The sequence below is a fragment of the Erigeron canadensis genome, chromosome 6, assembly GCF_010389155.1.
Source record: "Erigeron canadensis isolate Cc75 chromosome 6, C_canadensis_v1, whole genome shotgun sequence".
NCBI lineage: Eukaryota > Viridiplantae > Streptophyta > Magnoliopsida > Asterales > Asteraceae > Erigeron > Erigeron canadensis.
Genome location: NC_057766.1, coordinates 39,330,220 through 39,356,826, shown reverse-complemented (window position 1 = coordinate 39,356,826; position 26,607 = coordinate 39,330,220). Strand labels below are relative to the sequence as shown.

At 35.3% G+C, this 26,607-nt stretch overlaps 5 protein-coding genes across 7 annotated transcripts; 3 read left to right on the top strand and 2 right to left on the bottom strand.

The window, feature by feature from the left end:
• Nucleotides 1-474: 474 nt before the first annotated feature.
• Nucleotides 475-3,724, top strand: LOC122603148 (double-stranded RNA-binding protein 2-like). The gene is made up of 3 exons (XM_043775774.1): nt 475-1,014; nt 2,150-2,369; nt 2,464-3,724. The coding sequence occupies exons 1-3, from the start codon at nt 769-771 to the stop codon at nt 3,270-3,272; spliced, it is 1,275 nt and encodes a 424-aa protein (XP_043631709.1). The 5' UTR covers nt 475-768; the 3' UTR covers nt 3,273-3,724.
• Nucleotides 3,725-4,808: 1,084 nt separating this feature from the next.
• Nucleotides 4,809-7,807, bottom strand: LOC122605001 (mRNA-decapping enzyme subunit 2-like). Its single transcript, XM_043777863.1, has 8 exons — nt 7,631-7,807; nt 7,259-7,410; nt 7,048-7,175; nt 6,844-6,939; nt 5,894-6,046; nt 5,605-5,708; nt 5,431-5,498; nt 4,809-5,246 (listed from the first exon to the last, which is right to left on the bottom strand). The coding sequence occupies exons 1-8, from the start codon at nt 7,687-7,689 to the stop codon at nt 5,062-5,064; spliced, it is 945 nt and encodes a 314-aa protein (XP_043633798.1). The 5' UTR covers nt 7,690-7,807; the 3' UTR covers nt 4,809-5,061.
• A 1,918-nt stretch (nt 7,808-9,725) lies between these two features.
• Nucleotides 9,726-13,071, top strand: LOC122603779. 2 transcript variants are annotated; one of them, XM_043776585.1, is made up of 4 exons: nt 9,726-10,034; nt 11,220-11,336; nt 11,424-11,625; nt 12,609-13,071. In XM_043776585.1, exons 1-4 carry the CDS (start codon nt 9,920-9,922, stop codon nt 12,898-12,900), a joined length of 726 nt encoding a protein of 241 aa, XP_043632520.1. In that variant the 5' UTR covers nt 9,726-9,919; the 3' UTR covers nt 12,901-13,071. The 2 variants fall into 2 exon arrangements, with proteins under 2 accessions (XP_043632520.1, XP_043632518.1); XM_043776583.1 differs by having other exon boundaries at nt 11,220-11,625.
• A 118-nt stretch (nt 13,072-13,189) lies between these two features.
• LOC122603160 (phosphoglucomutase) lies at nt 13,190-18,398 on the bottom strand. 2 transcript variants are annotated; one of them, XM_043775789.1, is made up of 18 exons: nt 18,256-18,398; nt 17,293-17,502; nt 16,644-16,710; nt 16,210-16,393; nt 16,019-16,071; nt 15,844-15,932; nt 15,493-15,729; nt 15,345-15,409; nt 15,195-15,255; nt 14,996-15,113; nt 14,825-14,906; nt 14,673-14,745; nt 14,454-14,515; nt 14,222-14,317; nt 14,004-14,158; nt 13,831-13,927; nt 13,633-13,710; nt 13,190-13,545 (listed from the first exon to the last, which is right to left on the bottom strand). In XM_043775789.1, the coding sequence occupies exons 1-18, from the start codon at nt 18,260-18,262 to the stop codon at nt 13,438-13,440; spliced, it is 1,842 nt and encodes a 613-aa protein (XP_043631724.1). In that variant the 5' UTR covers nt 18,263-18,398; the 3' UTR covers nt 13,190-13,437. The 2 variants fall into 2 exon arrangements, with proteins under 2 accessions (XP_043631724.1, XP_043631725.1); XM_043775790.1 differs by lacking the exon at nt 17,293-17,502 and having other exon boundaries at nt 18,256-18,397.
• Nucleotides 18,399-24,766: 6,368 nt separating this feature from the next.
• LOC122604011 (ubiquitin-like protein 5) lies at nt 24,767-25,266 on the top strand. The gene has a single exon (XM_043776893.1). The coding sequence runs from the start codon at nt 24,873-24,875 to the stop codon at nt 25,092-25,094; it is 222 nt and encodes a 73-aa protein (XP_043632828.1). The 5' UTR covers nt 24,767-24,872; the 3' UTR covers nt 25,095-25,266.
• Nucleotides 25,267-26,607: the final 1,341 nt, after the last annotated feature.

The following is a 26,607-nucleotide window of genomic DNA, read 5'->3' as shown; positions in this document are numbered from 1 at the left end:
GGTCAACAGGTTTTTTGCTCATCCCTAGTTCAAACATAGCTATGTATAAAAATGTAAACATTATTCCTCTAAGTTCAAAAACATATTAAAAACTTAATCTATTTTTATTGGAGTTTAACGCGAGTTCTTTTTTTTATTTGATCTAAGTTAGACAGTTGACCAACTTGTTATACGAGTCGGACTAACTCAACCTCTCATATCTCCAAGTCACCAGTCGAGTCCTAGTAACCTGCTTAGTTGGCCGATTTTAACTACAATAACGACTACACGTGTAATCATGTCGTGGTGTTAGAAAAATCATAAAAGTTTTAAAATGAGGGCGAACACTTCCTAAAAAATAAAAGAAAATACGAAGAGAAACAAACTTTTATTACACTCACTCTCTCGCACTCGCACTTCTCTCTCTCTCTCTCTAATTAGTGCGTGGTTATCTAAGTCCACCACTTTCTCTCTCTACATCTGATATACTGTATCTCTCTCTCTATATCTCACACACACATATATATATACACACATAATAATATAATATAATATATATACATATATGAATAAATAGAATATAAAAAATGTCTACACACGACTCCGCACTACCAAATCCAAAACCCTAAACAACAATAACTCCGATTGCGATCGGAGACAGTTGAAATCGATGATCGGCATTTTCGATCGCCGCTTTCATCTCATGACCTAATAATAATAATAATTTTATTATTAATTTAATAAAAGATATATTTTTCACATATATTTGAAATTGAGAGAGGGAGAGAGATGTATAAGAACCAGCTGCAGGAGTTGGCGCAAAGAAGCTGTTTCAATCTGCCATCATATATAAGTATAAGAGAAGGTCCGGATCACGCGCCGCGCTTCAAAGCTACCGTTAATTTCAACGGCGAGACTTATGAGAGCCCTAATTACTGTACTACTTTAAGGCAGGCTGAGCATTCTGCTGCTGAGGTTGCTTTAAATGCCCTTGCTAGCCGTGGTCCTTCCAATTCCCTTGCTGCTCGCATTTTGGTTAGTTTTCTTTCTTCTTAATTTAGGGTTTCTGAAGGTTAATTTTTTTTTTTTTTTATAATTATTTACCAGTTGTGTAATTAATAAGTGGTCTTTTTTTTTATATATATAATTGGAGAAAAAGGAAATTCCTTAGGAAAATAAGCAGACAGGGAACCTTGTTCTGTGGTTTTGGAGATGGTTTTTTAGATGGAAAATAATAGTTAGAAAACTGTGATCTTGTGGATGGATTATTAGACAGTTGGCTTAGTCGTTATACTCTTGTTCTCGAGTTTATAGATAAGACTAGTTAATATTCAAAAATTACCAACCAGGAAAGTAGTCTTTCTGTTGTTTTAGGCGTAGGTACGGTGATTTTGATCGGCAGATTGTGGGTCATGTTAATTGTTGTCTAGAAGGACCTAATTTTTTTTTAATTGCTTACTGGGGGTTTTACTCCAGGCATTGGATATCTTTTTTCAATTATGCTGAAATACGACATTATTAGTGGTTTGGTATAAGTAAAGTATGTATTCATGGTTGTAAGACTTGTTGATGATAAAAATGTACCTATAAGTATAAACATGGCAGCACTCAGATTTTACTAGTTGCAACAAACAAGTTTATTTTCGGGTAAAATGCATTTTACGGTGTGTCGATGCTCAATTTGGCTAACATCTTTGTTTAGTCATTTTGAGTAACATAGTACCTGTTGTTTATCGATTGGGGATTTAACCGGAAGTTAACCAGATTATTGCAAATTTCCTGTAAGGTTTTATCCTAATTGATGGAATTCGGATCTTATGTTACCCAATGAAACAAAAGTTACCAGAAGTGAAGATTCACTCATAGATAGTTATCTTAAAATAGATATTCCACTTCTTTCTATTGGGGATGACATCAAGTATATTCTGAATGTAATTGCATGACGGCATGCCACTTCGAAACCTTCTTGTGGCGGTTTTCTTTTGGACCGTTGCAGCTTTTATAATATTAGTAATAATTTATAGTTAAAAAAGTGCACTATTAGAGGACTTTGAGGGATACTTTCATATATCATTCCCTTGACATGTTTCATCAATGCAGTAGATTTTTTGTTTCGCACATAACTTTCCTAAGAGCTTTACTTAATCAGCGTAATTTTTTGGATGGACAGGATGAGACAGGTGTGTACAAGAACCTATTGCAGGAGGTTTCTCAAAGAGTAGGGGCATCTTTACCAACATATACAACTTTTAGGTCAGGCCTTGGGCATATGCCTATTTTCACCGGCACTGTTGAGTTGGCTGGCTGTACATTTACGGGGGAACCAGCAAAGAATAAGAAGCAAGCTGAAAAGAATGCAGCCATGTCAGCTTGGTTATCTTTGAAACTTTGTAAGTGATGTCAATTCAGGTTTTGTCTGATTGACCTGCCAAATTATGCAAATGTATTTTAGACATATATGACTGATTTTTATCTTTGTTTCAGTGACCCAGGAAACAGAAAGCTCAACATTGCAAAAAGAGATCATCGAGGAGCAGGAGCACGTAACTGTAGCTCGTGCTTTACAAAAATTTAGGTTAAAGGCAAGAATGTCAAATATACCATTTCCTATCCAGTTTCCACCTCCAAACCCAAAGCCAAATACTGCACAAACACCTCTGTCAACAACATCAAAAATGCTTCCATTAATATGCCTAAAAACAACCCCCCGAAGCAGGCCACATCTCACCACATTGTTAGATAACGACGGAACTTCCAGCAGAAAACCTGAAAGCAGCATACCCTCGAAATTACCTTCACAAAACCAATTCAAAATCACCAATACAACTGAATCGCATGATAAGCCTACCACAACCCGACCACACAAGTTCCCTGCGGTTGGAGCTGCACCATATATCCCTGTTGGCCACTTCAGGGCTCATCACGGGATGGCCCCGCCAGTCACCATACGCAATGCGATTCCTGTTTTTGCTGCTCCACCACTTCCGATTCCTCATATGGGAATAGCACAGCCTAATCAGCTTCCACCTCAGTTCAGGGCGATGCCACCAACCATGTGCGGTTTGGCACCGCCCGTCACCATAAGACAAGCAGTGCCAGTTTATTCTGCTCCCACTCCCAACTTCCCTAAACCACATATCAAGCCATCTGCCAGCCCAAAGCCACCAATGGAAGAAAAGGGGCATCCCACCTCCACTGCCCAAGATTCTAAGTCTCATATCAAGGCTGAAGCAGTTTCCTCCAGTGCTGTTGGCGTTTTGTCAATACCAAAGGAAGAGGAGGGAAAATTTTAAGAACCCAAATTGGAAGAAAATTATAAAGAGTTACAAGTTTGACATCAGGTGAGAAATTATCCAAAAGAAGCAATGTATTCTGCAAAATCTACAAATATAGTTATTGGATCTTCGGCTACTTTCTCTATATAAATATGTTCATGGTGGGAAGAGACGAGACAGAGAGCTTGTTGTAGTCGGCCTCTTGTAGCGTCGTGTTTTTTTTTTGGCTGGAGTTTAATCTTAGTAGGCTGGGTTGTTTGCACAAGGGAAGATGGAATTTGTATGGATTTTGAAACATGTGCATTGTGGTTCTATAAAGGGGGGCGTTGTGATATGGGTTGTAGGTAGAATCCTGGAAAAAGAATGTTGTAAGATTTCACAATTTGGTATGGCACTTGGGTTAGTCATCAATGTGTCTTTGACTTGCGTTTAAAAGGTACAAAGCTAAGTTATTATCATTTATCCGTCAATCTTTTGGCTTCCTTGTCATGTTATTGGGCTTGTTTCCTTTTCGCAAATGGTAGTTTTTTTTCTTGTCAAATACTAGGCCGTAATTCCAATTTCCAGAAACACATCTTTCTTTTAAATGGTCGAGATAATAGAATGGCTGATCTTGGATCTCCAAACCGCTAGTCCATAATAAAACAAAAAACTCCCCAATTATCGATTGGTAGGTGATATAGGTATCATAATGTTTGAGCCATGGGATTGTCAATTTGCCATCTCAAAGACCCGATCTATCAGAAATCAGATTACCCGTTTAAGGTACTAGCATATTGTCATCGTCTTAAACCCTGCGGAAACTATGTAAACGGTATTTGATATTTCTCTACTTTAGACCCGTCCAATTTGACTTTTGCAAGCACGTTCTATGTAATGTTAAAAAAGATTGACAGACAGGTCAAATGATTGAGTCAACAATGGACCATCCAAACCTATTTGTGATGAGTGCATTAATTTATGTTAGAATTGCTAACTCGTCACAACATCAATTTTTGTATATTAAACTTGCAATTTATGACCATGTATTACTTACGAGCAACTGGTATGGCACTGATTTTGATTATATAGCAGGTGACATGACTACAAACACTTGTTGCCCCGGTTATGATGAAGTGAAAATTTAATACACAAAATACAGAGTTTAAGACCGATTGCAAAAGTTTATACTAGATCACTTTTCCGTTCAATCTACTAAAACCTGAGCACATCACACTAACATCAAGAATGATCCTATCTTTATTTCGCAAACTTTTCTATACCATGCTTCGCTCAAGGTTGTTGCAAGTAGAAATATTCGTTTTTAACTTTTAAGGTCATTAGTTATTAGTCTTTAATTGACATCCATCTCATAATCCATAGCTCACACCCTCAGTGAACTGTCACTCATACCATATGTAGACATTATGACTTAACAGATTAGCGATTCATTAAGAAAAACCAATAAGATAAGCAATTATCCTACATTTCAACCTTAATTCAAGATAAAGTGTAAAAGAAATGTTATGCTAAAAAGAAGACGTGCCAGCTAATCTAGTAAGAAAAAACCTGTAATTCTCCAGAAGACAAATCAGATCCATTCAAAACAAGTAGGCTAAACTTCACGAATCAGGGAAGAACATTACACGATTACTCTATACAAAATATTACTGACATCTTCAAACCTCTAACCATATTTGCAATTTTACACTTGGCTCAGTTGTAGCACAAAAAGGCCATTGTCAGTTGTAGGATTAACTATGCATGTGACGGCCGATAGATGTGGTGAGTATGCTTGACTATGTGCATGAACTGTTCACATCAACTTTTATGAAGAGAAAACAGTTTCAATTGGCTGTAGAATGGGATGAGTGTTGAAATGAAAATTTCTGAAACTTTGGCCGGGTCCTTTGTTGGAGGAATTTGTAACATGACTACTTTTGCTTGACTGAGTCTCCGTTGTCACTAAGCTACTCCCTGAAGAGTTTCCTTTTGCTTTCCATATGCTTTTTGCTTCACAAAGACACAAAAATCAATAAACAAAACAAACTTAACCTCATCAGTTATTTTATTAGCGACTGATTTGACAAATTTTTAGCCGCATGTATTTCAAATCATGTACATCAGGAACACATAAAAAGAATCATACTCCCTAACATTAGTATATAATCAACAAGGGAACAGAAAGATAACAAACCTCTTGCAGGTGCATTTAACCTTGGTGGTACTGGGGGCTGATGTGAGCAGATCCATGATCTCAAGGATCTGAAGGAAGTTAAATGTGATACATTAATACTTTAGTATGTAGAACTTTAGAATGAAGAAAAAAAAGGATGAAACCCCAAGCATACAGTAGTGTTATATCACTTACTTCAAAAACGGAGCAACCATGTAAAGCTTAAGACCAGTTACACCATGTGATATCACATCTCCATATACTGGCCGAAGGTCAGCAACACGCTGCCACGCAATTTCCTGCACTCGGAGAATACACATTACAACATTAATGATGATACAAGAAACCTACCCTATATTTTACAGCTCATAAAAGTGAATGATAATAGCTAAAAAAAAACTAAAGGAGTCTGCCATTTTCTTTCGGGTTAGGAGTCTAACAACATAAATATTCATGACACTTTCAAATAATAAGAGTCACCTACACTTATCTCCTTCTTAGTTTGAGGTGCAAATGTCGTATCTTCTTTCACGCCTCCAACTATGTAGAGTCGTACTCTCTGTGGCCCGAATATCATTTCAACATAATCATCTTTGTTAATAAGTTTTGAAACATCAAATCCTGTTTCTTCCAGAACCTGCAGACAAAGAGGACAAGTAGCAGCAATATCAATACATGCAACCAAAATGCACCTAGAGTATGATCACAACAGTTGATTTCAACAAGGTCTAATGGGGCAAGACAGTGGTTCAGCCAGAATATACCAAGTCATGCATTCATTTTGTGGCTTGCGATGAAGGACAGATTACAGACTCATGAAAGAATGATGAAATGGAACCCTGCAAATACATACATTTGTGCTCTTTGTGAAAAACAACATGATTCACTGGATCATTTCATTTTAAGGTGTGAGTACTCTGGTTTTATATGGAAGGATGTAAAGGAGATTATGGAGAACCAACAAGCTCCTGATAAGTGGCAGGATATCAAACACTGGTTTAATAACAAAAGATGCAACAACTCCATAAAGAGTGTTGTCCAAAGATTATGCCTTGCAGCATGTGTGTATGTAATATGGAAAGAACGGAATGCCAGATTCATTGGCAAAGGTCAGATCCCTAAAGAGAAATTGAAGGATCAAATAGTGGATGTTATTAGACACAGACTTAGCAGATTGCAATTTAAAGCGGGAACAAATTATCAGAAACTAAAGATGAGATGGAACATATAGCAAAACACATACTGGAAGAGTGAATAAAATAGTTGGTTTGTGAGAATTGTATGTATGTATAAACTTTGGGCCTGTCCAAGTCTTCTATTTCTGGATGGATTGTAATTTTTCAGTTCGAAATAAATAAAAAGAAACAGTTGATTACACTTAGCTAACAAATAAAATGGAAAAAGCACAGTACATACGTAACAAATGTATTTTACCTCTCTGATAGCACACTTGTGGTCTTCCTCATCCTTATTCTTTTTCCCTCTCGGAAAACTCCAACTTGATCCCTTCCACCCTTTGACTAGCACACACTGACCCAAAAAAACATCAAGTATCAGAAACATTACATACACGAAAGAAAGAAAGAAAAAAAAAACTTATGATTCAATATCACACAGATAGTTGAAAAGAAACCTAACCCTTTCGTATGTTTCGTCCAATATAATTGCCCCAGTTACAGGAACCCGAACTTTGTACGACGTGAAGTCCTTAAAAATGTCATCTATATGAGGAACATAAGGCTTCAAGACGTCGCAACTGTTAAACACTGCGATAGCTTAAGGAAATAACAAAAACGGATATAAAATTAAGACACTAAAGATTTAAGCAATAGAAAAAATGGAAGGATACTTAGAGAGGTAAATTCCTTAAGGGTGAAGGACTTCAAAGAGGGGTTATTTTCGACGGAATTGTCCTCGTAAAACCAATGTGCATACTCCACAAGAAACAAAATCCTCTCGAATGACTGCTGATCCTCTTTCGGCACATTCAGAACAAATCGACTGCCATTCAAAGTAAGTAAGCAAGCTATACATACATGTCAATCACTAACAGCACACACACACACACACACAAAGATATCCTGATAACTAAACCTCAAACTAGGACTACAAACTGCAGATATATATATATATATATATGTGTATGTATGTAATGAATATCTATATATATAACAGAAATATAAATAGATGATAGAAATGAAAGATGTGTAGAGAAAGTAACCTGCAGAGATCGTCAAGGAGTTCTTTAGGAGGGATGCCGTTTTTCACCGGAGCACTCATATCTCCTTCACTTTTCCGATTTCTAGAAAGTGCGAGTAGAATAACAAATTTAAACCCTAATTTTATTTCTTTGTTAAGTTCCGCTCTATCGAGTCGACTAAATCGACTTTCAATAATTTAGTTAGTAAGACCGTTATAAAGTTATACACCGTTTAGTCTTTTTATGGAAAAGTCACATAACACCTAACCAGGTTTAAATCGGACTATGCCTTCACATTTATCTCCGTATACAAATTGATCTACATCTTAAATTAATACGTGAAATGAGCAAATTTGTCACTAATTTTTTTAAAGACTCAAATTTAAGAGTAAATTTGACACTTAAAATATATGAATGACTATAATTTACCATTGGTTTTTTTGAATACCCTTATTTACCACTAAACAAAGTTACAAATGTAAATTGCTATAAAAAAATATATATAACAATAGGTAAATTTGTCACCAACAATTTTTCACCTAATGCTCCAATTATTTCAAACTATTGTCGCATATTTCAAATCTCGTACATATATGTATGTACACATTCTCTAATATGTGAGACTCATATGAAACAATACATATTATGCCCACGATTTAATAAAATATTCAGTTATCAACATGACCATCTAAAAAGATGAAGTTGGTTACTTGAAATATTGTTCATATTGATCAAACATGAATCTAAGGTGTATTCATTTAGAGTTTTTGTGTGTGTATGTGTATGTATTTTTATAAAAGAGTTCAAAGTTCCACGTTCTTTAAACTATATTTTAAAACGTCATTTAGAACATAAGCGAATGATTGCAATGTTTATTGTCAATGTGAGAAATCTAAATAAAAAAAAAATTTCTTGTAGAAAGTAACAAATTTGGTCTTATTATAGCTATTTAGTGGCAAATTTAGGCATTTCAAAAAATTAATGGCAAATTTGTTCTTTTAACATATTTTAAGTGACAAAATTGCTCTTTTAACCTTCATTTTAACTAGAACCCTATCCATGCGTTGCAGTGATAGTGATGTAACGGCGGCGGTAGTGGCGGTAGCACCGATGCGGCGACGACGTAAATTATTAATCTAATTTGGTTTTGATAAAATGTTAAAACTTAAAATGTTAAACAATAGCTATTGTTTTATAGATAGGACGGATATAATGTAGTGTCTATTTATATATATGGATTTGATTTCCCAATTAGATTTTAAAGTGGTTTGACACGTTAATGAAAATTTTATGTGGATATATGAGTTGGATTTGAAAAGTTATTAACGACCTGAAAAATCTTCAATGCGTTTTAAAGCCGTCAAAATGTAAATGTTTTTTAATGATGTCTTTTAGTCTTTTGATGACGCATAATAAACTGTTTGTGTTTAATGGACGCTTAACTTAACGAGTGTGACTAACAATATTCTATTTTTTTAAATGATTTTGATAACGTAATGTTTTAAATATACGAACTCTAAATAACTTTTTTAAAAAAAATTTAAGTAAAAAGTTTAACTTTTTAAGATGTTACATCAGGCTATGACTCCTCTTGACTCATAAAATGTAGTATTTATTTTAAATAGTAGATTTCTTTTGTTAGTATTATAAGTCTTAAAATTTAACAATCACATTTAATAATACCTTTTGTTTTCCAAAAATAAAAGTACGATCAAATCATAGTTTTTTTAAATTCAAAAAGAAAAAAAAAGTTTTTTAGACCTTTTAATGTAAAACTAGAAAGAACACATTTATTATCTTCTACTTTTTTTCATTTAGAAGATATATTTTCTTAAAATATTAGTCTATTAGATTATGATACTTGGTAAGATCAAATAATAAAATTAAAAGACAGAATGAATATATTACATTTGTCATATTTTAAAATTGTTATTAGGCTAATTATTAGAAACATAGAAACATAACATTTTTGAAAAATTATCCGCTTAACACAAAACTTTACTTTATGGAAATGTGTAAGAGAAGGAAGGAGAGCCGACCCGACCCGAGAGCAAGGCAGCCATCTACCCAAAAGAGAACAAACAGAGAAAAACACAAATGATTCTTTTTAAGAAAAACAAAAACTCTCAGTATGTGTTGAGTGAACACCGAGAATACCAAAATGTTGTCTGATTGATACCAACAACTTCTAAATTTCCTTCATCTGTCTTTATTATCTTCTTCTTTCTTGGATCAAAATCCTTGAAGTTTACTGATTAGCAGCAGCCTCCTTCAAATCTTTTGACCCAAGAAAACAAAAAGAAAAAGAAAATGTGGACCATGATACCTCAAGGAATCAATCTGTCTCCAAATTACAACAAATTGCCCCTTTTCTATCCTTCTAGGTTTCATCAATCTCCTCTCTCTAACCATCTTTCAACATCTGGTACTTCTTTTTCCTATCTCTATCTATCGATATCTATCTATCTATCTATATATATATATCCATCAGGCCACTGTTTCCTAGTGAGATTCTAACCTGAGCTCTCTTAGGGTGACATCAGGTCTCCTGACAAGTAGGCGACCTTGGTAATAGTTAGGAAATATGTATCTATATATGTGTTTGCTTAATCGAATTTGGTAATTTGAGCTGAGGTCCAATCTTTGTGTTTCTTGAATTGTAGTTGAATAATCAATAGTAAAGATTCTGCCTTTTTAATCTTTAGTTATGTTATATGTTTGGATGAAATGATGTCAATGTTTGTTTGTTATAATTCAGTTAATTTACTAGATTCCTGATTTATTAAACTCTTATCGTTGATTCCGAAATATGTATCATGTCAAACATAGGCATAGCTAATGTGTTTTTCTGTGACAAAGAACCTACTTCATGAGTTTAGCTATTAGAAGTAAACTTGTGATGAAGGGGTTTTTGGATTTGTGTTTTTGAAATTTGAAGTTGTTATTGCCACATTCAAGTATTAGAATCATATCTTTAGCTTCATTGGAGTAATGGAAGTTATAGGTAGCTGTGTCTTTTTTAGCTTTACTGTAGGCTGCCATATATGCTGTAATCAACTCCTTGATCCATTTCACAAAATCTCATTATTTTGGCCCAAAGTAATCTAAGCATCGGAGTTCTTGGAACACTCGGCCATCTTCTCAAAAATATAACAATTACTCCATCAGACTCATGGTTTTATAGAAGTGTTGGTCTATTTGGTAAGTACCTAAGATAGCACTGGCGATCACACAGAGAGGAATATTGAGATACAAAATCTAAAATTAGTTATTAGATATGGGAGAAATGTAATCTTGGATTGAAAACCTTACTGGATATGTAAATGTTTCAATTTCTTGTTTGACATTAAGAATCAAAAGTTACCAAATGTAGGCTACAAATATCAATCTGGAAGTTGAAAAGCCATAAATATGATTTGACCTCATATGTCAAAGTTAACGTTTTTTGTTAGAACTATATGTTGGAATTTACTATCATCTCTCGAACGCTGATGGATTCAAATAAGAACTATACTTATCTACCTATAGGAATGTAGTTATTTTACAGTTCATTTTTTTTTATTCGCCTTTTCTTATTAAAAATTGTTCCGAATCTCTTGTTTTTCTCTAGACTCGATAGGGATTTGCAAAGCGAGTCAAGTGGTTGAAATATTTCCAATCGTCTCCCCCGAAATTGTTGTTCGTGAAGCAAGAATTGAAGATTGTTGGGAAGTTGCAGAAACGCATTGTAGCTCCTTCTTCCCTGAATATTCCTTCCCATTAGACTTTGTTCTGAGGATTGATAGACTACTTGCACTCGTTTTTGGATTGTCAGTACCCCCTGGTTGTAGAAGAACATGTCTGGTTGCTGTCGCTGGTGCTTCTGAAGATGACATGTTCTGTATCGGTGATGAAGATCTCAAAATTGCCGGCTTTGGTGCAAAAGTTAGTTTGAATAAGGGTTATGTTGCTGGGATTTTGACTTTAGACACTGTGGCTGATTTTCTTCCTAGGAAAGGACCTCTTCGACAGAGAAGGTGAGCTTTTTTTAAAGCTTAAAACAATTGTGACTTATTTTTGGTCAAGTAGTTGATGTTTCTTATCCAACAGCAACAATATCTGAAGGTTTAAAACTTTGTTATTGGTTGTATTGTTATGCATACTTTAATCATTAGCATACTGCTATGATCTGAATTCTTGAGTCCGATAGGATTGAAGAATTCGTTCCAATATATAGAATTAACACACAAAGAAAAGTGTGTTGAAGATAAAGGACAACGAATGATTAATTGTTACTGAATTAATCATAGCGTCCTTACCGAGAGAGAGAATTTGGTTTCTTACAAATATCATAGATAAGTAGAAATGAATGGGCCCCTCTTTCTTGAAGTTCAAACTTAAGGATGCATGTTTCCAACTTAAGATAGAGCTACTCCTGTTCCAGTAACTACATTGAACATTGTAACAAAAACTACATATAGGACCAATATATTGTGTAGTACTAGCCTACTGAGTTTGCATAGGATCAAACCATGGCCTGTAAGAATTAGATTTAGAGTAGACGATTCAAGATTTTGTGAAAATATGCTTAGCGATATCTCTCAGGATTAGATCTTCTTTATAGCTAAATACTATGCTGTTGATGTGTTTTTGGTCTGTGTGTATGCTTTTAGGATATAGTTGATACCCGGAAGTCAAAACCGTTATGTCCTTCTATTTGGTTATATCATGAGATAGTTTAGGGCAGTCCGTGTTAAGATACATTTAAAATCAAATGTTCCTTGATGTACCAGGTTATTGTAATGAATAGTTTGAATTTTAATATAAGGTCAAATAAACCAGCTCCTAACTTGAAAATTGACCATCTGTAACTTCATAGTTCATACCATCTACAGTTAGTCTGGATATGTCTATGTTTTACTATTTATGTATCAATTTGAATCTTGAACCTGAAGTTCAAGAGGGTTGACTTCAGTAGTCAAACTGTAGGGAATTATAATTCACAAGTCTTTCTCTGCAGGACCGGTATTGCATATGTATCAAACGTTGCAGTTAGAGAAAGGTTTAGACGAAAGGGAATAGCGAAAAAGCTCATAGCAAAAGCAGAAGCTCAAGCCAGAAGCTGGGGATGTCGATCCATTGCATTGCATTGTGACCTAAACAACCCTAGTGCCACCAACTTATACCGAAACCAGGGTTTTAGGAGTATCAAAATACCCGAAGGAGCCAAATGGCCCCAACCCAGGACCTCACCTGATATGCAGTTCAACTTCATGATGAAGCTCATTGATAAAAACCAATCCAGTTGTTAGATTCGTTTAGTGCTGCTACTATTACAAAAGGTACATGCAATCAAGCAAGTAATGTATTTAGGGTCATAGCAACTATTTTACTCCGTATGTGTTTATATGTGAAATGTATATCTTTATAGTCTAGTACTTGCTTGTTCTTGCAAGATAAATGGAAATTTGTGGTTTTCTTTATCTTGTGGCGTGTTTAAAATTCTCTTTCTTTTGCATTGAACTCAAACTCAATAATGTTTGCGAGTTTCATCTCAACCTTATTTAGTATGATGAAGGTAAAACATGAACACACAATACACATATAAATGTGACGATCAACATGATAAATGCATAATTTACATTAATGTCAATCGCTTCAAAACTTGATCTCAAATATATAGTGTAAGTATTCAGTATCCTTTGGTGGTTAGTTTAAGAACTTTTGGAACTGCCAAAAGCGACAATTTTAATACTTATTACAACAGAAATCCTCAAAAGAAGCTCACTGTCCTTTTCAAAAGAAAATTATATATATATATATATATATATTATATAAGCCGAGCTTGTTTACTGTTGTACAAATTTCACCAAGGCCGAGACATCCAGAGCGGAGAACTCATTTGTAGCAGAAAGTACAGCAAGTCCAAGTTTTACTGCATCCTCATTGCTGGGTGCCTACAGTTTTAACAAGTTTATTTAGTTTTTCTTACGCCGATAACTTGAAAGAATACATATGGTACAGTTGAAATTAATTTGATTTACCTCGATGTTGAGGGGCAACACAGGATCATGAAGTGAAAGTCTCAGAAGAAACCACCCACCATATCCAGAAACTCGTACCTATTTTAGATTAGAAAGTAAAAACACCATATGGCCGTATACACTAATAAGCACTTTTTAGTCGTTTTAGGTCAAGTTCTTTTATGTAGCACCGATGCTGGAGATATTTTAAGAACTTACCCCTTCATAGTTAACAGGCGCTTTTTGAAGCTTAGGATCTGATTCGCTTTTGCTTTCCAGATGCCTTAGCACTGCTTCCCCATAGTCACGGAAAGATCTGTAAAAACCACCAGAGTATGATCAAAACTTCTGGAACCATAAGCAATAATTATGCACCTGGTAAATTAACATACCCTCCTTTAAGATCTGCATGATTTTGATCTATTTTTAATCTAAGCTCAACAGCAACACCAGGTTCCTGCAGTTCCTCTACCAAATCGGTCAATACTTTGCTACCGCCAGTTTGGCCCGAAGCTCTGGCCGATGCAAGTTTGTTTAATAGTTTGACCTGCAAATGAGGTCAAATCAAAACTACACAATGAATATACATAAATAGACAATCAATACCTACCATGAGATATGCACCATCATCAAGCCAGTGATTCTCCTTGAGTGCTCCATGACCACTGGTCTCAATAGCCAAATGTGACTCCTCACCAACAGAGTTCTGTGTTGGATGCCAAATTAGCATGGAAGTAAACTGATATTCAGAAATACTTTTTGGACTTTTTCCGCAAATAATCTAACTTACAAGAACATTAAATAATGTAAAATAAAAAGTTTGCTCCTATTTTATAACTTACCAGTCGAACAGCTTCGTCAATAACATTTTTATACCCTCGTTTGAATCGATGGTGCTTCCCCCCTGCAAGAATTTGGGAATTATCAGCATATGGATCATCAGATCAACCATATCTAATTTGAACAATAAATGCTTAGTGATCAAATAGATGACCCATTAAAATTAGAATGGGTTAGAACCCTTGGATAATCTAAGATGCATCTATGAAGGCTGTTCTTACCTAGCTTTTTTTCAATGAATGTTGTAAGCCCGTCCGAAGTAACACTATCTGTGACGATGGTTGTTCCAGGGTGCTAGTAGGATCAAACAAAAGTAGTGAGTAACTCGAACTTATGGAAAGGAACAACTGTGTAAACAGTTCAAGAAACTCACTTCGTCTAAAACAATAGCAGACATCAAAGCAATAAGACGATTACGGTTAAACTCACGCCCAGTGGAATCAACAGCGGCAGATCTGATTTAGACACCACAATAACAAAATTACAAATATGACCAAGAGTTTATGCATAAAGAAATATTTTGAATCTGTAGAAGTTCGATTACCTATCAACATCTGTGTCAAAGATAATCCCCAAATCAGCCTTGTTATCAAGCACCGCTTGGGTAATTGCCTTCATTGCTGCCTTATCCTCAGGGTTAGGAATATGATTAGGAAATAAACCTGAGCATTAGTAAACTTAACTTGGGTTACAAACCAAACCATCCTAAATAATTTCAAGTTGTTTAGTTCATAGGTTATTACCATCTGGTTCTAGAAACTGACTGCCAGAAGTAATAGCACCTAAAGGCTCCAGCACCTTTCCCTGGATAATAAATAAGAGGAAAGAAAAGTAAGTTCCCTAACTGAAATATCCCTTGGTGTTTTAAGATCGATGAAGCATCAAAAACTTACAGCAAAAAAGCCACCAGCACCATTCCCGGCATCCACAACTATATGAAATCCTTGCAATGGCTTTTCTGATAGCTCAAAGCCAAACAAGCAAATTACCTTGAGTTCATCACGACTTAAAAAGTAACAAAAAATCAACAGGATGTCTTACCTATGTTTCCGGAAGCTGTGCGGACAGCGGCTACAAGGTCAGCTGAATAAACAGACATGTAGTCAACCTTACTGATACAGAATGAAGCTTTTCTTTCTGCCTCTTCAAGGGATTCTGGTGTAAAACCGTTGTATATGTTCGCAGCACGTTCTAAGATGTCTTTGATGTCAGCTTTTCCAAGCCCTCCAGCGTTAGTAAAGAATTTAAACCCGTTTCTATTAAAAGGGAGATGGCTTGCTGTCAAAAGAAAGTTACACATAAAGCATCCAATAAGTGATTGAAATGAAGATAAAAAAAATATATCCGTATTTCACTTTCAAGAGTCTGATATTTGGTTCCATATATTTTTACCAGTTATCATGATAGCCCCATCAACTGGACATAAGAAGTCTTCATTTTTGGTCAATGTACTATTGAACATCGCCGGGGTGGATGCCAGTCTACAAAAAGTTTATGAAAGGAATTAAATGAATAATTTGCAGAACAAAATCAAACATACAGAAAAAAAATTCATGATCAACGTTACCCATATTGCACAACATCAAAGTCTGCACCAGCAATTCCCCTGGAAGCTGCATCCTGGAAACATTAGGTCAATCTTTCAGACAAACAACTCACATGTAAAGCATTATAAAGTGTATAATGGGAATACAATGTTGTAAAGTTCTTCATAGCAAAAAAGAAAACTCAACCCATACTTGTAGTAGGGGCTGCTACCTGTAATTTTTGTGCAGAAATTCGAGAATCATGCCCAATGGATATTCTGAAACGCTTAGAAGAATCAGCTTTTTTCTTATCCAAAAGCCATGCAGCAAAGGCAGCTGCTATTGCTTGTGTCACTGGCTCAGTGAGGTTAATAGGTTCAACCGCAACACCATCAACAGCAACACCACGTATATCGCTGCATTCAAATATGCGTAGATGATAACCAGTTTCACAATATATCGCTTATATACAAATTCATCTTCTCTGTACATCTGAGATGATAAATATAAATAATTGATACAATTGCAGAAATTGAACCCCAGCCACTTCAAATATCATCAGAGAAAAATAATTAAGATAACAAAAAACATTGTTTGCTGAAGTTCAAATTGAAAATAAACTAACAAGGAAGATATATACTGAAACTGCATGAAGGAAAGTATCACCTGCCATTTTGAAGTTTGAGAAAATCTACTTTTTCAAGCGATGGTACAGCAGTAGCAGAAGGAGAAGCTGTAACTAAAAAAAGTCTATTAGAAGCCAAAGAAAATGGATAAAAAGATAAAACCCAAGAAGCATTAACAAATAACTGACTGTCTCATGCTATCCAATGTCTGTTTACATGGGTTGTCAACCAGATTATCTCATTTTTAGTTTCCTTTAGGGCCCGAATGTTTCATGAATTAGCAATAATCACATACTTCATAATTATAGCTCATCACAAGCGTTATTAATTTCTTTGATTCGAGCAATGAGGTTTTCCTAATAAGGCGAACCTTTTGACTAAGATGTATTCGACCTAAACGAGTTATCTTTTTCAAAACCTATCCTAGGCCACCCCAAGAGACCTCTTGTGAGGACATCAGTCTCCTGATCACTAGGCCAACAAAAGTAATGATTATCTAATGCAGTTTTACATCAAGTGGACTTATAATGCATATGGTCTGAGTCACTATCTCCAATATGCCAACCTCATTTCTGCCTCACCATTTATTGTAGGAGTATTAGGATATGGGGTGTCTCGAGATCTTAAAGGGCTTAAATATTTTTGGGTACATCTGATATTAACCTGGATGGTAAGAGTCTAGAACGGACCATTGCAGTAAAGAATTCCCCGTTTAATGTTTGATACATTACGCACTTGCATGGCCGAGATCCCGGTCCATGCCAACTTCCTTCCTTGAAAGAGAAGCAAGTTGCGTGTATATTGTGCACATCGGTCCCTTGGATATAGGGCGCCGAATTGCGTATTTTTCTGACAGCATTGTGAAGTCTGTAAATTTTGAACAATTTTCCCCATGATTTCTGCATAAAAGTTTTATCAGATTAGCTAGGTTTATTACAAAAAAGCCAAGTTTTTTTCCTTTTTTTTTCCCCCTTCAAACTGCAGTAGTATGTGTAACTTTAACGTGAAAACATACCCTCTAAAAGTGTGCTTTTGGATACAATATCCTACACTTTATTAAGAAGTATAGAAAAACAACTGATGACACTACTAATTTTACTAAAAGTGTTAGAATCACCTAACTACAACGTACTTTTCCGAATGTTCATTTGGTCTCATGTACCCCTTTCTGTGGATTTGGGTGATTGTACTCGTACTATCACATGGTTAAAAACTTGTAATATATGAGCATACACTTATTAGGTGGTTTCTGAAACGAATACACTTACCCAATTTAAGATTCACGACTAGTACGATGATCCAAATGTACATACTATGAATTTTTTTTGAAAAAAAAACACACGACAAAGACAATCAAATGCCACAAAAGAAAGAAAAAACACAAACATAAATTCAAATTGAAGGAGACATGATTCATGGTTTGTGATTGTAAATTAGCCTATCAAACAAAAAAAGAACTCAATCCAATTATAGTAGCACTAAGTATCTTCAAGTAAATTCATCATAATATAAGAAATAAACTGTTAAAAAAAAGTGAATCCAATATTATAAGATCAAAATAAATAGTGGTGGTTTAACTTTCACATCATCATGAGCAAATTAATATATGTAGACTAGAGAAAGATATAGAGATAGAAAGATGAGTCACTGACCTGCCATTTAACAACTCGAGTTTCTGAGTGAGCGAAGGAGATGGAGATAGAATGATAGTCTAAAAAATGGAATGGACGGAGAAGCTGAGAACACGATAGCGTGCGATGCACGTGCCTTTGCCTTGTATTGTAGTAGTTTCACTAGCCTTTTTGTTCTGTTTTGATTCGTGATCCGTTTCATATGTACCAACCAACGGGCACTAACATTTGTCATATTAAAATTAAAATCCTTCGAGATTAATTTTTATAAAAACTTTCTTATTAAGTTATTTCTTTCAATGATAAAAGCGTTTTCACTCTAATGAGAAAATGTTTTTGATAAAGTTTTCTTTAAAAAGTTATGTAAAAGCATCATTTGAAATGCCCGTAAGTAGAAAATAAAAAATACAAATAATATAGGTTGGATCACTTCTCTATATTTGAAAACAAGATTTGAATACGACTATCATATGTTATTGTTTAAACCGTGATGTAAATGGTGAAAATGACGTGTTCTCAAATGTGAATTATAGGGGTTCATTATAGACTCACGAAGCTTTCCATGTAGTTGTTGTGAGAGTACACGATCATCAAATGGGTTGTATTCCATCCAGAGGCGGTACCAGAAAAAAATTCTAAAGGGGGCAAACTTAGAAAACTTATGAAAAATAAATTTAAAAGGAGGCAAAATGTTAAAAACCTATAAAAAAATTTTAAAATTTTATGAAAAATTTAAAAATACATTGACAAAATTTAAATTTGAAGGAGGGCATTGGACCCCTTGGCCCCCTAGTACCGCCCATGACTCCATCTATCGGGATTTTGGCCAATAATGAAACCTTGTCTAAGACATAAGAGAAAATTCTCAAAAGTTAGTCTCTTCAAGCTGTATTAAAATAAATTAAACAATACATGTGTTAGTATGTGGTCACCATTCTGATTTTCTGTTGACTTTTTACTTTAACATCTCATTCTAGCTCCAAAGGCTACAATTGATATGACGGTAAAAGTTAAGTTACATATTGCATATGGAAAAGTTGGTCTTTTTGTCTAAGGCTGTACATTATCGGTAATTATACATAATGATCATGATATTTATAATCCTAACCATAAATGTATGATGATACAATGTCTCATACTAGGATGTAACATATTCATTTTACATTGTATTAATAACAACATTAATGTTTCGATTCATATAAACATTAAACAACATTTTATTATGATGTACATGTGCACTAAGTATGTATTTATAACATGAAAAAAAGAAGTGTTTATATAGACTTTATAATTAACACTATTTACATCAAATATTTACGATTGAAAAACATAAATAAATATATAACAAACATACTTTATAGTAAATACAAAAAAGAATTTATTAGAAATAGTTATTCTTTGTCGACCATTTTGAAAATTATTATTGTGTTCAATTATTATTGTGTTCAATACTGTTTAAGTCATTAAGTATTGTCTATTAAATGTGGTGATGCTGGTGCAAAGCTTAGGTTATACTCTTTTGTATTTAAAAACTAGTTAATCAACCCAGGTTTAACCCGGGCCTTTTAAAAAAAGGTTTTTTCATATGTGTAATTATAATATTCATACTATGATCATTTTGCTATTTTAAATGAATAGTTAGCTCAATTGGTTGAGCACTTGCCTTACAAGCAAGATGTCTTGGGTTCAAGATTTGGGAAGTACATAGGAAGTCTTCCTATGAAGGCTTGACTTGGGTATACCCAGGTTCAAGTCTGAAGGGGCAGGGTTTATCCCTATTAATCGTCGTGCCTTCGGGCGGATTAGTAGGGGGTTTTCCTCCCATCAGGTATTTGAAATAGGCATTTCTACTTCGAGGGAGCTCTCTAGCTCGGACCCGGTTAAGACAACGTATGCTAGACCTCCCGCTGTCGAATCGCGACACGAAGTTCTTAAGCGAAATTCACCATTTAAAAAAATATATATAGTTTAATAATTTTTGGTCAACGCTAACACGAGTTATATGATACAACGTCCAAACAAACCAAAATTGTCTTGTACATTTTTCTTTATTACATGTCGATAAGTAAATAAAATAAGTACAAATCAACTCTTTTCTGATTAAACAATTCAGCTTAGCTACCACCACCATATGACCATCTCTCATGTGAGTTTGCCCTTATTCACTTTCTTTGAAAGCTACCTTATTTGTTGTGGCCTGTGAGAAATCTGTACTTAAACTCTTGTATCATAAATGATTAGCACACAATCAGCATGAATGCATGATATATATGTGATTACTTGACAGCATAAGAATGCCAACGTAGATCACAAAGCAATAACAAGTGTAATAGTGTATGATACCTGTGTAATATAAGAATCTTGCTGTTGAACATGTTGCTTGACATCGTACCAGCCATTTAAGTAGTTGCAGTAACATAATTAGTGTTCTTGAGTCTTGACATCCTAGAAGCCATTAAAGTATTCGAAGTTCATTTTATCGCCATCCATGCGGCATGAGGTGCCCGTAACCGAATTCCACCAACTAATTTGCCACCTCTATTAGTTTTGTTTACATTTCATACATCTATAGGAAGGAAATTCAGAATGCCCAGGGTTAGTGCCTCATACAATTGAGACATTATTTAAGCAAGCAACAGATAGCAACCAACATATCTATGACGAGCTGCAAAAGCACATATTAATTTATCACAATTGGTAAGATCCCAAAGTTGAGCAATTTGCAAAACACCACTGGCCGGGTAGAAACTTTATTTAGACAACTAAATTTTATATAAATTTGTTTTCTTATAGCATTTTTCAGATTAACTTTTGCTGCTGTCCGTGGAGACTTGTTCAGCCGAAGTTAATCTAATCTCTCCAAGGAGCTACTTTCCTGTTACTTTTTGCGTTGTTACATTGCCACTGGCGTAACTTTTGTAGACTTTTTGATGGCATTAGAGTTGACACCCTTTACAATTATTTGATAGTAACAATGCTTATCATATTCCTTTCTAGAATAGACCAGTGCTTAATAGAATCAATAAGGCCTTATACTAAGCTAACCTCATCCTTACCTCTTCCGCACCTCTTCCACACTGCCACATCAGCTTTTCTCTCTCTTCATCCACCTCTTCCACAATCACTCCCTGTCTCCCTATAATCCCTCTTCCACACTTTTTATTTATTTTATTTTATATTTACACAAAATTAAAAAACTACTTAATTTTATTAATAATAAAACATTACAACTAAATAAATAAAAAACATTACAACTAAACATGAAAAACATAGCACACTTAAAAATAAAACATTGCAAGGAAAAATAAAACATTACAATTATAAAAAAAAAAAAACTACTCGTTGTCGGCGGTCTGGTCGTCCTCCTCCAAGACGTGGCTAGGACCCGGCTGTGCCGCCGGTGCTGCGGGTGCATAAAACGAGCTACCGTAGTTCTCTTGCAAGTATTGACGATATCTCATATGTGCCTCAAAGTCGGTTTGCGACAAGCCCGTCGGAATTGGTCTCGCCAAAACCTTCATGGCATCTCTAATCTCGGCCCGTCGCAAGGCTTCTTTTTGTTTTTGAAGATAAGAACTAACGAGCTGAGTTGTTTCAGAACCCGAAGATCGCCCCGATGTGGCATCGGATGAACTAGACAACCTCCAGCTAACATTACGACCCGGTGGTTGCCTAATGGGGTCTGACCCAAATAAGGCCTCAAATGGGACCGGGGTGGGGGTGGGAATAGGAGTGGGAATGGGGGTCCCGCCTAATGGAACATCATCGGCGGTCAAAGCTACCGTCGGAGCTTATCGACTACTCGTGGCCTTGTTTTCATTCCAAAAGTTGGACAAGGTTTTAAGAAGGTCATAGCAACTTTGGTAATGCCAAAATTTCTCCCCTGTTTGTTTCTTGTATAGTTTCACAGCTGCATCCACCACCTGTTGCTCATCCGCCCCACTTTGTCGGCCGTGCTCGCTAACCTTCTTCAACGCCGCACCAAATGCCTTAACACCTTTTTTAATCTTGTTCCATTTGCCGTGTATTTGGCTCTTCGTACGTGCTGCGTGTTGTGTTTCGTTGTTAAACATCTCCACCACTTTTTTCCAAAAAATACCCTCCGTCTGACTATTACCCACCACCGGGTCCTGCGACCAATGCACCCAACACCGTGCTAACAACAGTGTATCATCATCTTCCCAGTTCCTTTTCTCTCTCGGTTTTGGCGCGCCTCTTCCCACGACCCACCTCCACAACTTCATCTTCATCTTCATCATCAGCAGACGCGACACTATCTTTGTCGGGGACATTTTCATTGATAATCAATGGCGGTTGTGAGGTTCTTGGTCTTTGTTGCTGTTGTTGGTGAAAGTCAAACGCCATTTGAGCTTGCATTTGAGCTTGAATTTGGGCTTGGAGTAACGCTAAACGTTGAGACTCGGTCCAAGTTTGAGTTTGACCCATAATTGGATTGTAACCAATTTGATTGTAATACGCTTGAGAATATGGGTTAACGAGGCAAGGGGGTGAAGGACCCATTGGGATCGGGTTGGATGAGCTAGAAGCTTGGCTTGTTTGGCCTTGGTTAATTGATGACATAGCCGGCATCGGGGGCATACCCGGCATTGGGTTTTCTAGAAAGTGATTCCACATGTCGTTAATTTGGTTTTCGTTGTTGTTTGACATGGTTTAGAGATGTAGTGGGAGTGCAAGAATTTGTTGATATTGTGAAGAAAAAGTGAAAGGAGTTGTGAAGAAATGAAATGTGGTGAACAAGGAAATGGATTAATTTGTAGTATATATAGATGAAAAGGGGAAAAAAAATAAAAAGAAAGCATACTAGCCGTTGGTTTTCAAAAATTTTGAAAAAAATCATTTTTTTTGTTTACGTTACATGCGGTCCCCACCATACGCTCATCCCCTCGTCAATATGCTTCGACCGATCGATGTGCAACGAAGGAAGCCCCGTCGACGAGCTCACTCCCTAAGCTAGGAGTGTCGACGACCCCATCGACGACCCCATCGAAGAGCCTTAGTGAGAGGCCTAATGAGGGATTGACCATGAAAGTACTTGATCTTGTAGAAAAGAAGTCAAATAAAACATTTGTGCCTGTAAAGCAAAGCATAAATAGTTCGACATACGCTTTAAGCAGGGATTTACATTCGGTAGGACGTGACATAATAGGAACATGTGAAGAGACTTATTTCTTGTTAGTCTTACTACTCAATGCACTATCATCTGCACATTAGTAATTGTATTAGCATCATAATCGAATCAAAGTTGTATACATACCGTCTTTAGTGCTCGTAAGTTTGTATGTCCAACATTCCCTTTCTAAATGCAAGGGCAAAGCTCAACTTGCATCTGTTAAATTGATTCAATAAAAATTACTATTAGTACATCATAGAATAGATTTGTTGAAAAAAACATATTGTCCATGGCTATATCCACATTTTTGAGATTGTTAAGTAAAATACTAAGATACCGTATCATTTTTGGATGCTAAACATATGCTCAATGAATGTACTGGATATATTTTTTTAGGCAAACACACTAAGACCATTCTCCTTATTCCAACTGATATTAATCTATGAGACTGCTTTATTACATCATATTATATCTTTCTCAAGAATTTTAAATATTTATTTTTCCTAAATTTTATTTGAAATTTAGAAATACAAGTTAAAAGGAATACTGATCAAGAAACTGAGAAAAAAAAGGGTTGAACTTAATTTGAGAAAAAAAATATAAATAATAGCCCTAAATTTTGATCGGAAACTAATTAAGGATAAAAAGTAAGAACCCTAAATTTCCAAAACTCAAAAACTCAATTGAAATAGAAAATTGATACCTTAAAATCAAAACTTTTTATCATGTAAACAAAAACATACCTGAAATGACGGAAGGAAGTGTTGTTCTACTAAACTACACATACCATAACTGCATAGCCTCAAAACATTCGATCCAAACTTCAAATAAGAAGAGGAACATATAAAATTTATATCTTTATCATCATTATGATAACTTTGAATGATGGTTTCTGTGATTGAATAAGAAGATAGAAGTTATGGACAGCGAATCCAAAAATCCTTCAAAAATTTTGTTGACACACATCGTCATTAATTTAATGAAGGAAAATTAAATATTGAAGGTGATAAATTGAGATAGAATCATAGCATAGATAAACTAAAAATAATTTTTTTTTAAAAAAAGGTATAATTTTAGTTCGACGGAAATTATGTTAAAGAAAGAATTAGGCTGCCACTTGGCAGATTTTTAGAAGGTCATTAGAATTAAGAACTTTGTTTTATTAAGAGGAGAGATATCAATCAAATATACTTAAGTGTTCGCTTTCTCATACGAATGGTAGAAACATGTTAATTCTGTTATAACAAACATGATTGATTTTTGGTACTTGTATTTAATTTAAAAAGAAATTTACACCTTTCCTACCACCGATGTTAATATGATATAACCTGAGGGGGTGAATATGTAAGTCGCGGTATAAAACCAAAAGCCAGCCATCCACACACGCACCGCCTTGGCTTTATCAATATATATATAAAGGCAAGTCTTCTCAAAAAATCACAATTGGGAATTAGGGTTTGCATCCGAAAATTCATATAAAAATAAATTAAAGAAAAAGAAGAGGAAGATGATCGAGGTGGTGTTGAACGATCGATTGGGAAAGAAGGTGCGCGTGAAGTGCAACGACGATGACACGATCGGAGACCTGAAGAAGCTCGTGGCAGCTCAGACGGGTACACGCGCCGATAAGATAAGGATCCAGAAGTGGTACAATATATATAAGGATCATATCACTCTTAAGGATTACGAGATTCATGATGGCATGGGCCTTGAACTCTACTACAACTGATTAGATTTCCTTCCTATCCTCATTATGATTCGTCATGATGACGTAAGGCTGTTGAATTTCGGTTATGTATGAATGATTATAATAATAATAATAATTGTTGTTATGTGTTTGAAAATTGCTGAATTGTAAGGATATTATTATGCGTGATATGTAAGCATGTGTTTGGATTGTATATGGTTTTATATTGCTTGATTTTTATTTCATGCTTTATGATGATATTTTATTATGTCTAGGTTATGTAATTCGACTTCGTACAGTACTAATTTTAGGTTCCTAGATGTATGTTAAGTTAGGCTTTTAGTCGGTCCCGCTTTCGGTGTCTTTTTGGCTTCAGAGGTAGGATGCTTTGTACATGTTAGTAAATGTGTGCTGATTAGCAAGTCGTGTTTATTAATGACCGATCACTTCATCGTAGGCTCATGTTGCTTTGTACACGCTTGCGGCCATTGATAAATTTTCTGGATAAATCATGTATGGCTAAAACATCATATCTTGAATGTTGAAAATTTCTTTTGGGGTTTGGTTGTTTTTTAGGTGTAAGTCGAGACTCATTTTTTGGGTCTCTATTTGGTAGATCAATCAAGTAATTTGGATATGTGCTCATAGATTGGCTAGAGTGTCCAGACTGTAGTTGATTAGTCATTGGTAAGTGGTAACTCGACGCTTTGATAAGACTCTGGTATAGTATATGTTGCTTGGTGAAAAAAGCTTCTTGACTCCCTAAATAGAGGTGTGCACATAGGCTGTAGGTCGTTGATTGTTTGGCCTAGTTACTTATCTGTGAATTACCTGATACATCCAGATTCTTCAACTCTAAGTATATTTCTAAATTGCGATGTTACCAAACATGGTAAGGATTTGCTGACTTTTTTGGGAGTTGATTGCATATTTTGTTCACTGATAGCCTCTTGGATTTTGGCTTTTTTATTTGTTCTCATCTTTCTGCTTTTTTGATATACATGAATCTTTGGGGTCTCAGCAAAACATATTGGCCATGCTTCTCTTTAATCCAGCTGTTCACTTTTGTCTATTAAGTATTAACCTTTTAAAAGGATTTCAAATTCCATGGAAATATTCCCTGCAAGTTGGGGTTTTTTTTCCGTAGAAATTTGTGCTGAATATGCTTCAGAATAGTCGGTAGGAAGTTGTGGCAAATGGTGACCTCTGGTTGATATGGTCTGGACACTGGTTGGATAGGTCACCGTTGCTCGTATCATCTGTCATTTTTCGTACCAAGCTACCCTTCATCCAATAACCATGACAGGATCGACAGCAATAAGTTATGTGTTGCTTGCATCTTTTGGAATAGTTGGTTTATCTGGTAATAAACTCTAATACACTTTAGATGTTCGTGAGTAATTTTTTAGATAGTATACTACGAACTCTTATTTCAGCTAAAGTTTGATATCAGTTTGACATTTGTCATCTCCAAACAACCCAGAAGAAGTACTTGTAGTTTAGTTAGAAAAAAATGATAACGTGCTCGTGGATGAACTGCTCAGCACTATTGCAT

Bases quoted from the DNA above. Each gene is read 5' to 3' on its own strand.
- LOC122603148 (XM_043775774.1), top strand. From the start codon at position 769: ATGTATAAGAACCAGCTGCAGGAGTTGGCGCAAAGAAGCTGTTTCAAT. The intron at 1,015-2,149 runs GTTAGTTTTCTT...TTGGATGGACAG, and splicing joins CCCTTGCTGCTCGCATTTTG to GATGAGACAGGTGTGTACAA. The intron at 2,370-2,463 runs GTAAGTGATGTC...TCTTTGTTTCAG, and splicing joins TTGGTTATCTTTGAAACTTT to TGACCCAGGAAACAGAAAGC.
- LOC122605001 (XM_043777863.1), bottom strand. From the start codon at position 7,689: ATGAGTGCTCCGGTGAAAAACGGCATCCCTCCTAAAGAACTCCTTGAC. The intron at 7,176-7,258 runs GTATCCTTCCAT...AAGCTATCGCAG, and splicing joins TAAGGAATTTACCTCTCTAA to TGTTTAACAGTTGCGACGTC. The intron at 6,940-7,047 runs GTTAGGTTTCTT...TTTTTGGGTCAG, and splicing joins TGGACGAAACATACGAAAGG to TGTGTGCTAGTCAAAGGGTG.
- LOC122603779 (XM_043776583.1), top strand. From the start codon at position 9,920: ATGTGGACCATGATACCTCAAGGAATCAATCTGTCTCCAAATTACAAC. The intron at 10,035-11,219 runs GTACTTCTTTTT...GTTTTTCTCTAG, and splicing joins TAACCATCTTTCAACATCTG to ACTCGATAGGGATTTGCAAA. The intron at 11,626-12,608 runs GTGAGCTTTTTT...CTTTCTCTGCAG, and splicing joins GGACCTCTTCGACAGAGAAG to GACCGGTATTGCATATGTAT.
- LOC122603160 (XM_043775789.1), bottom strand. The intron at 14,746-14,824 runs GTGAGTTTCTTG...TGATCCTACTAG, and splicing joins CTGCTATTGTTTTAGACGAA to CACCCTGGAACAACCATCGT. The intron at 14,159-14,221 runs GTAGGTATTGAT...CCTCATTTGCAG, and splicing joins ATGATGGTGCATATCTCATG to GTCAAACTATTAAACAAACT.
- LOC122604011 (XM_043776893.1), top strand. From the start codon at position 24,873: ATGATCGAGGTGGTGTTGAACGATCGATTGGGAAAGAAGGTGCGCGTG.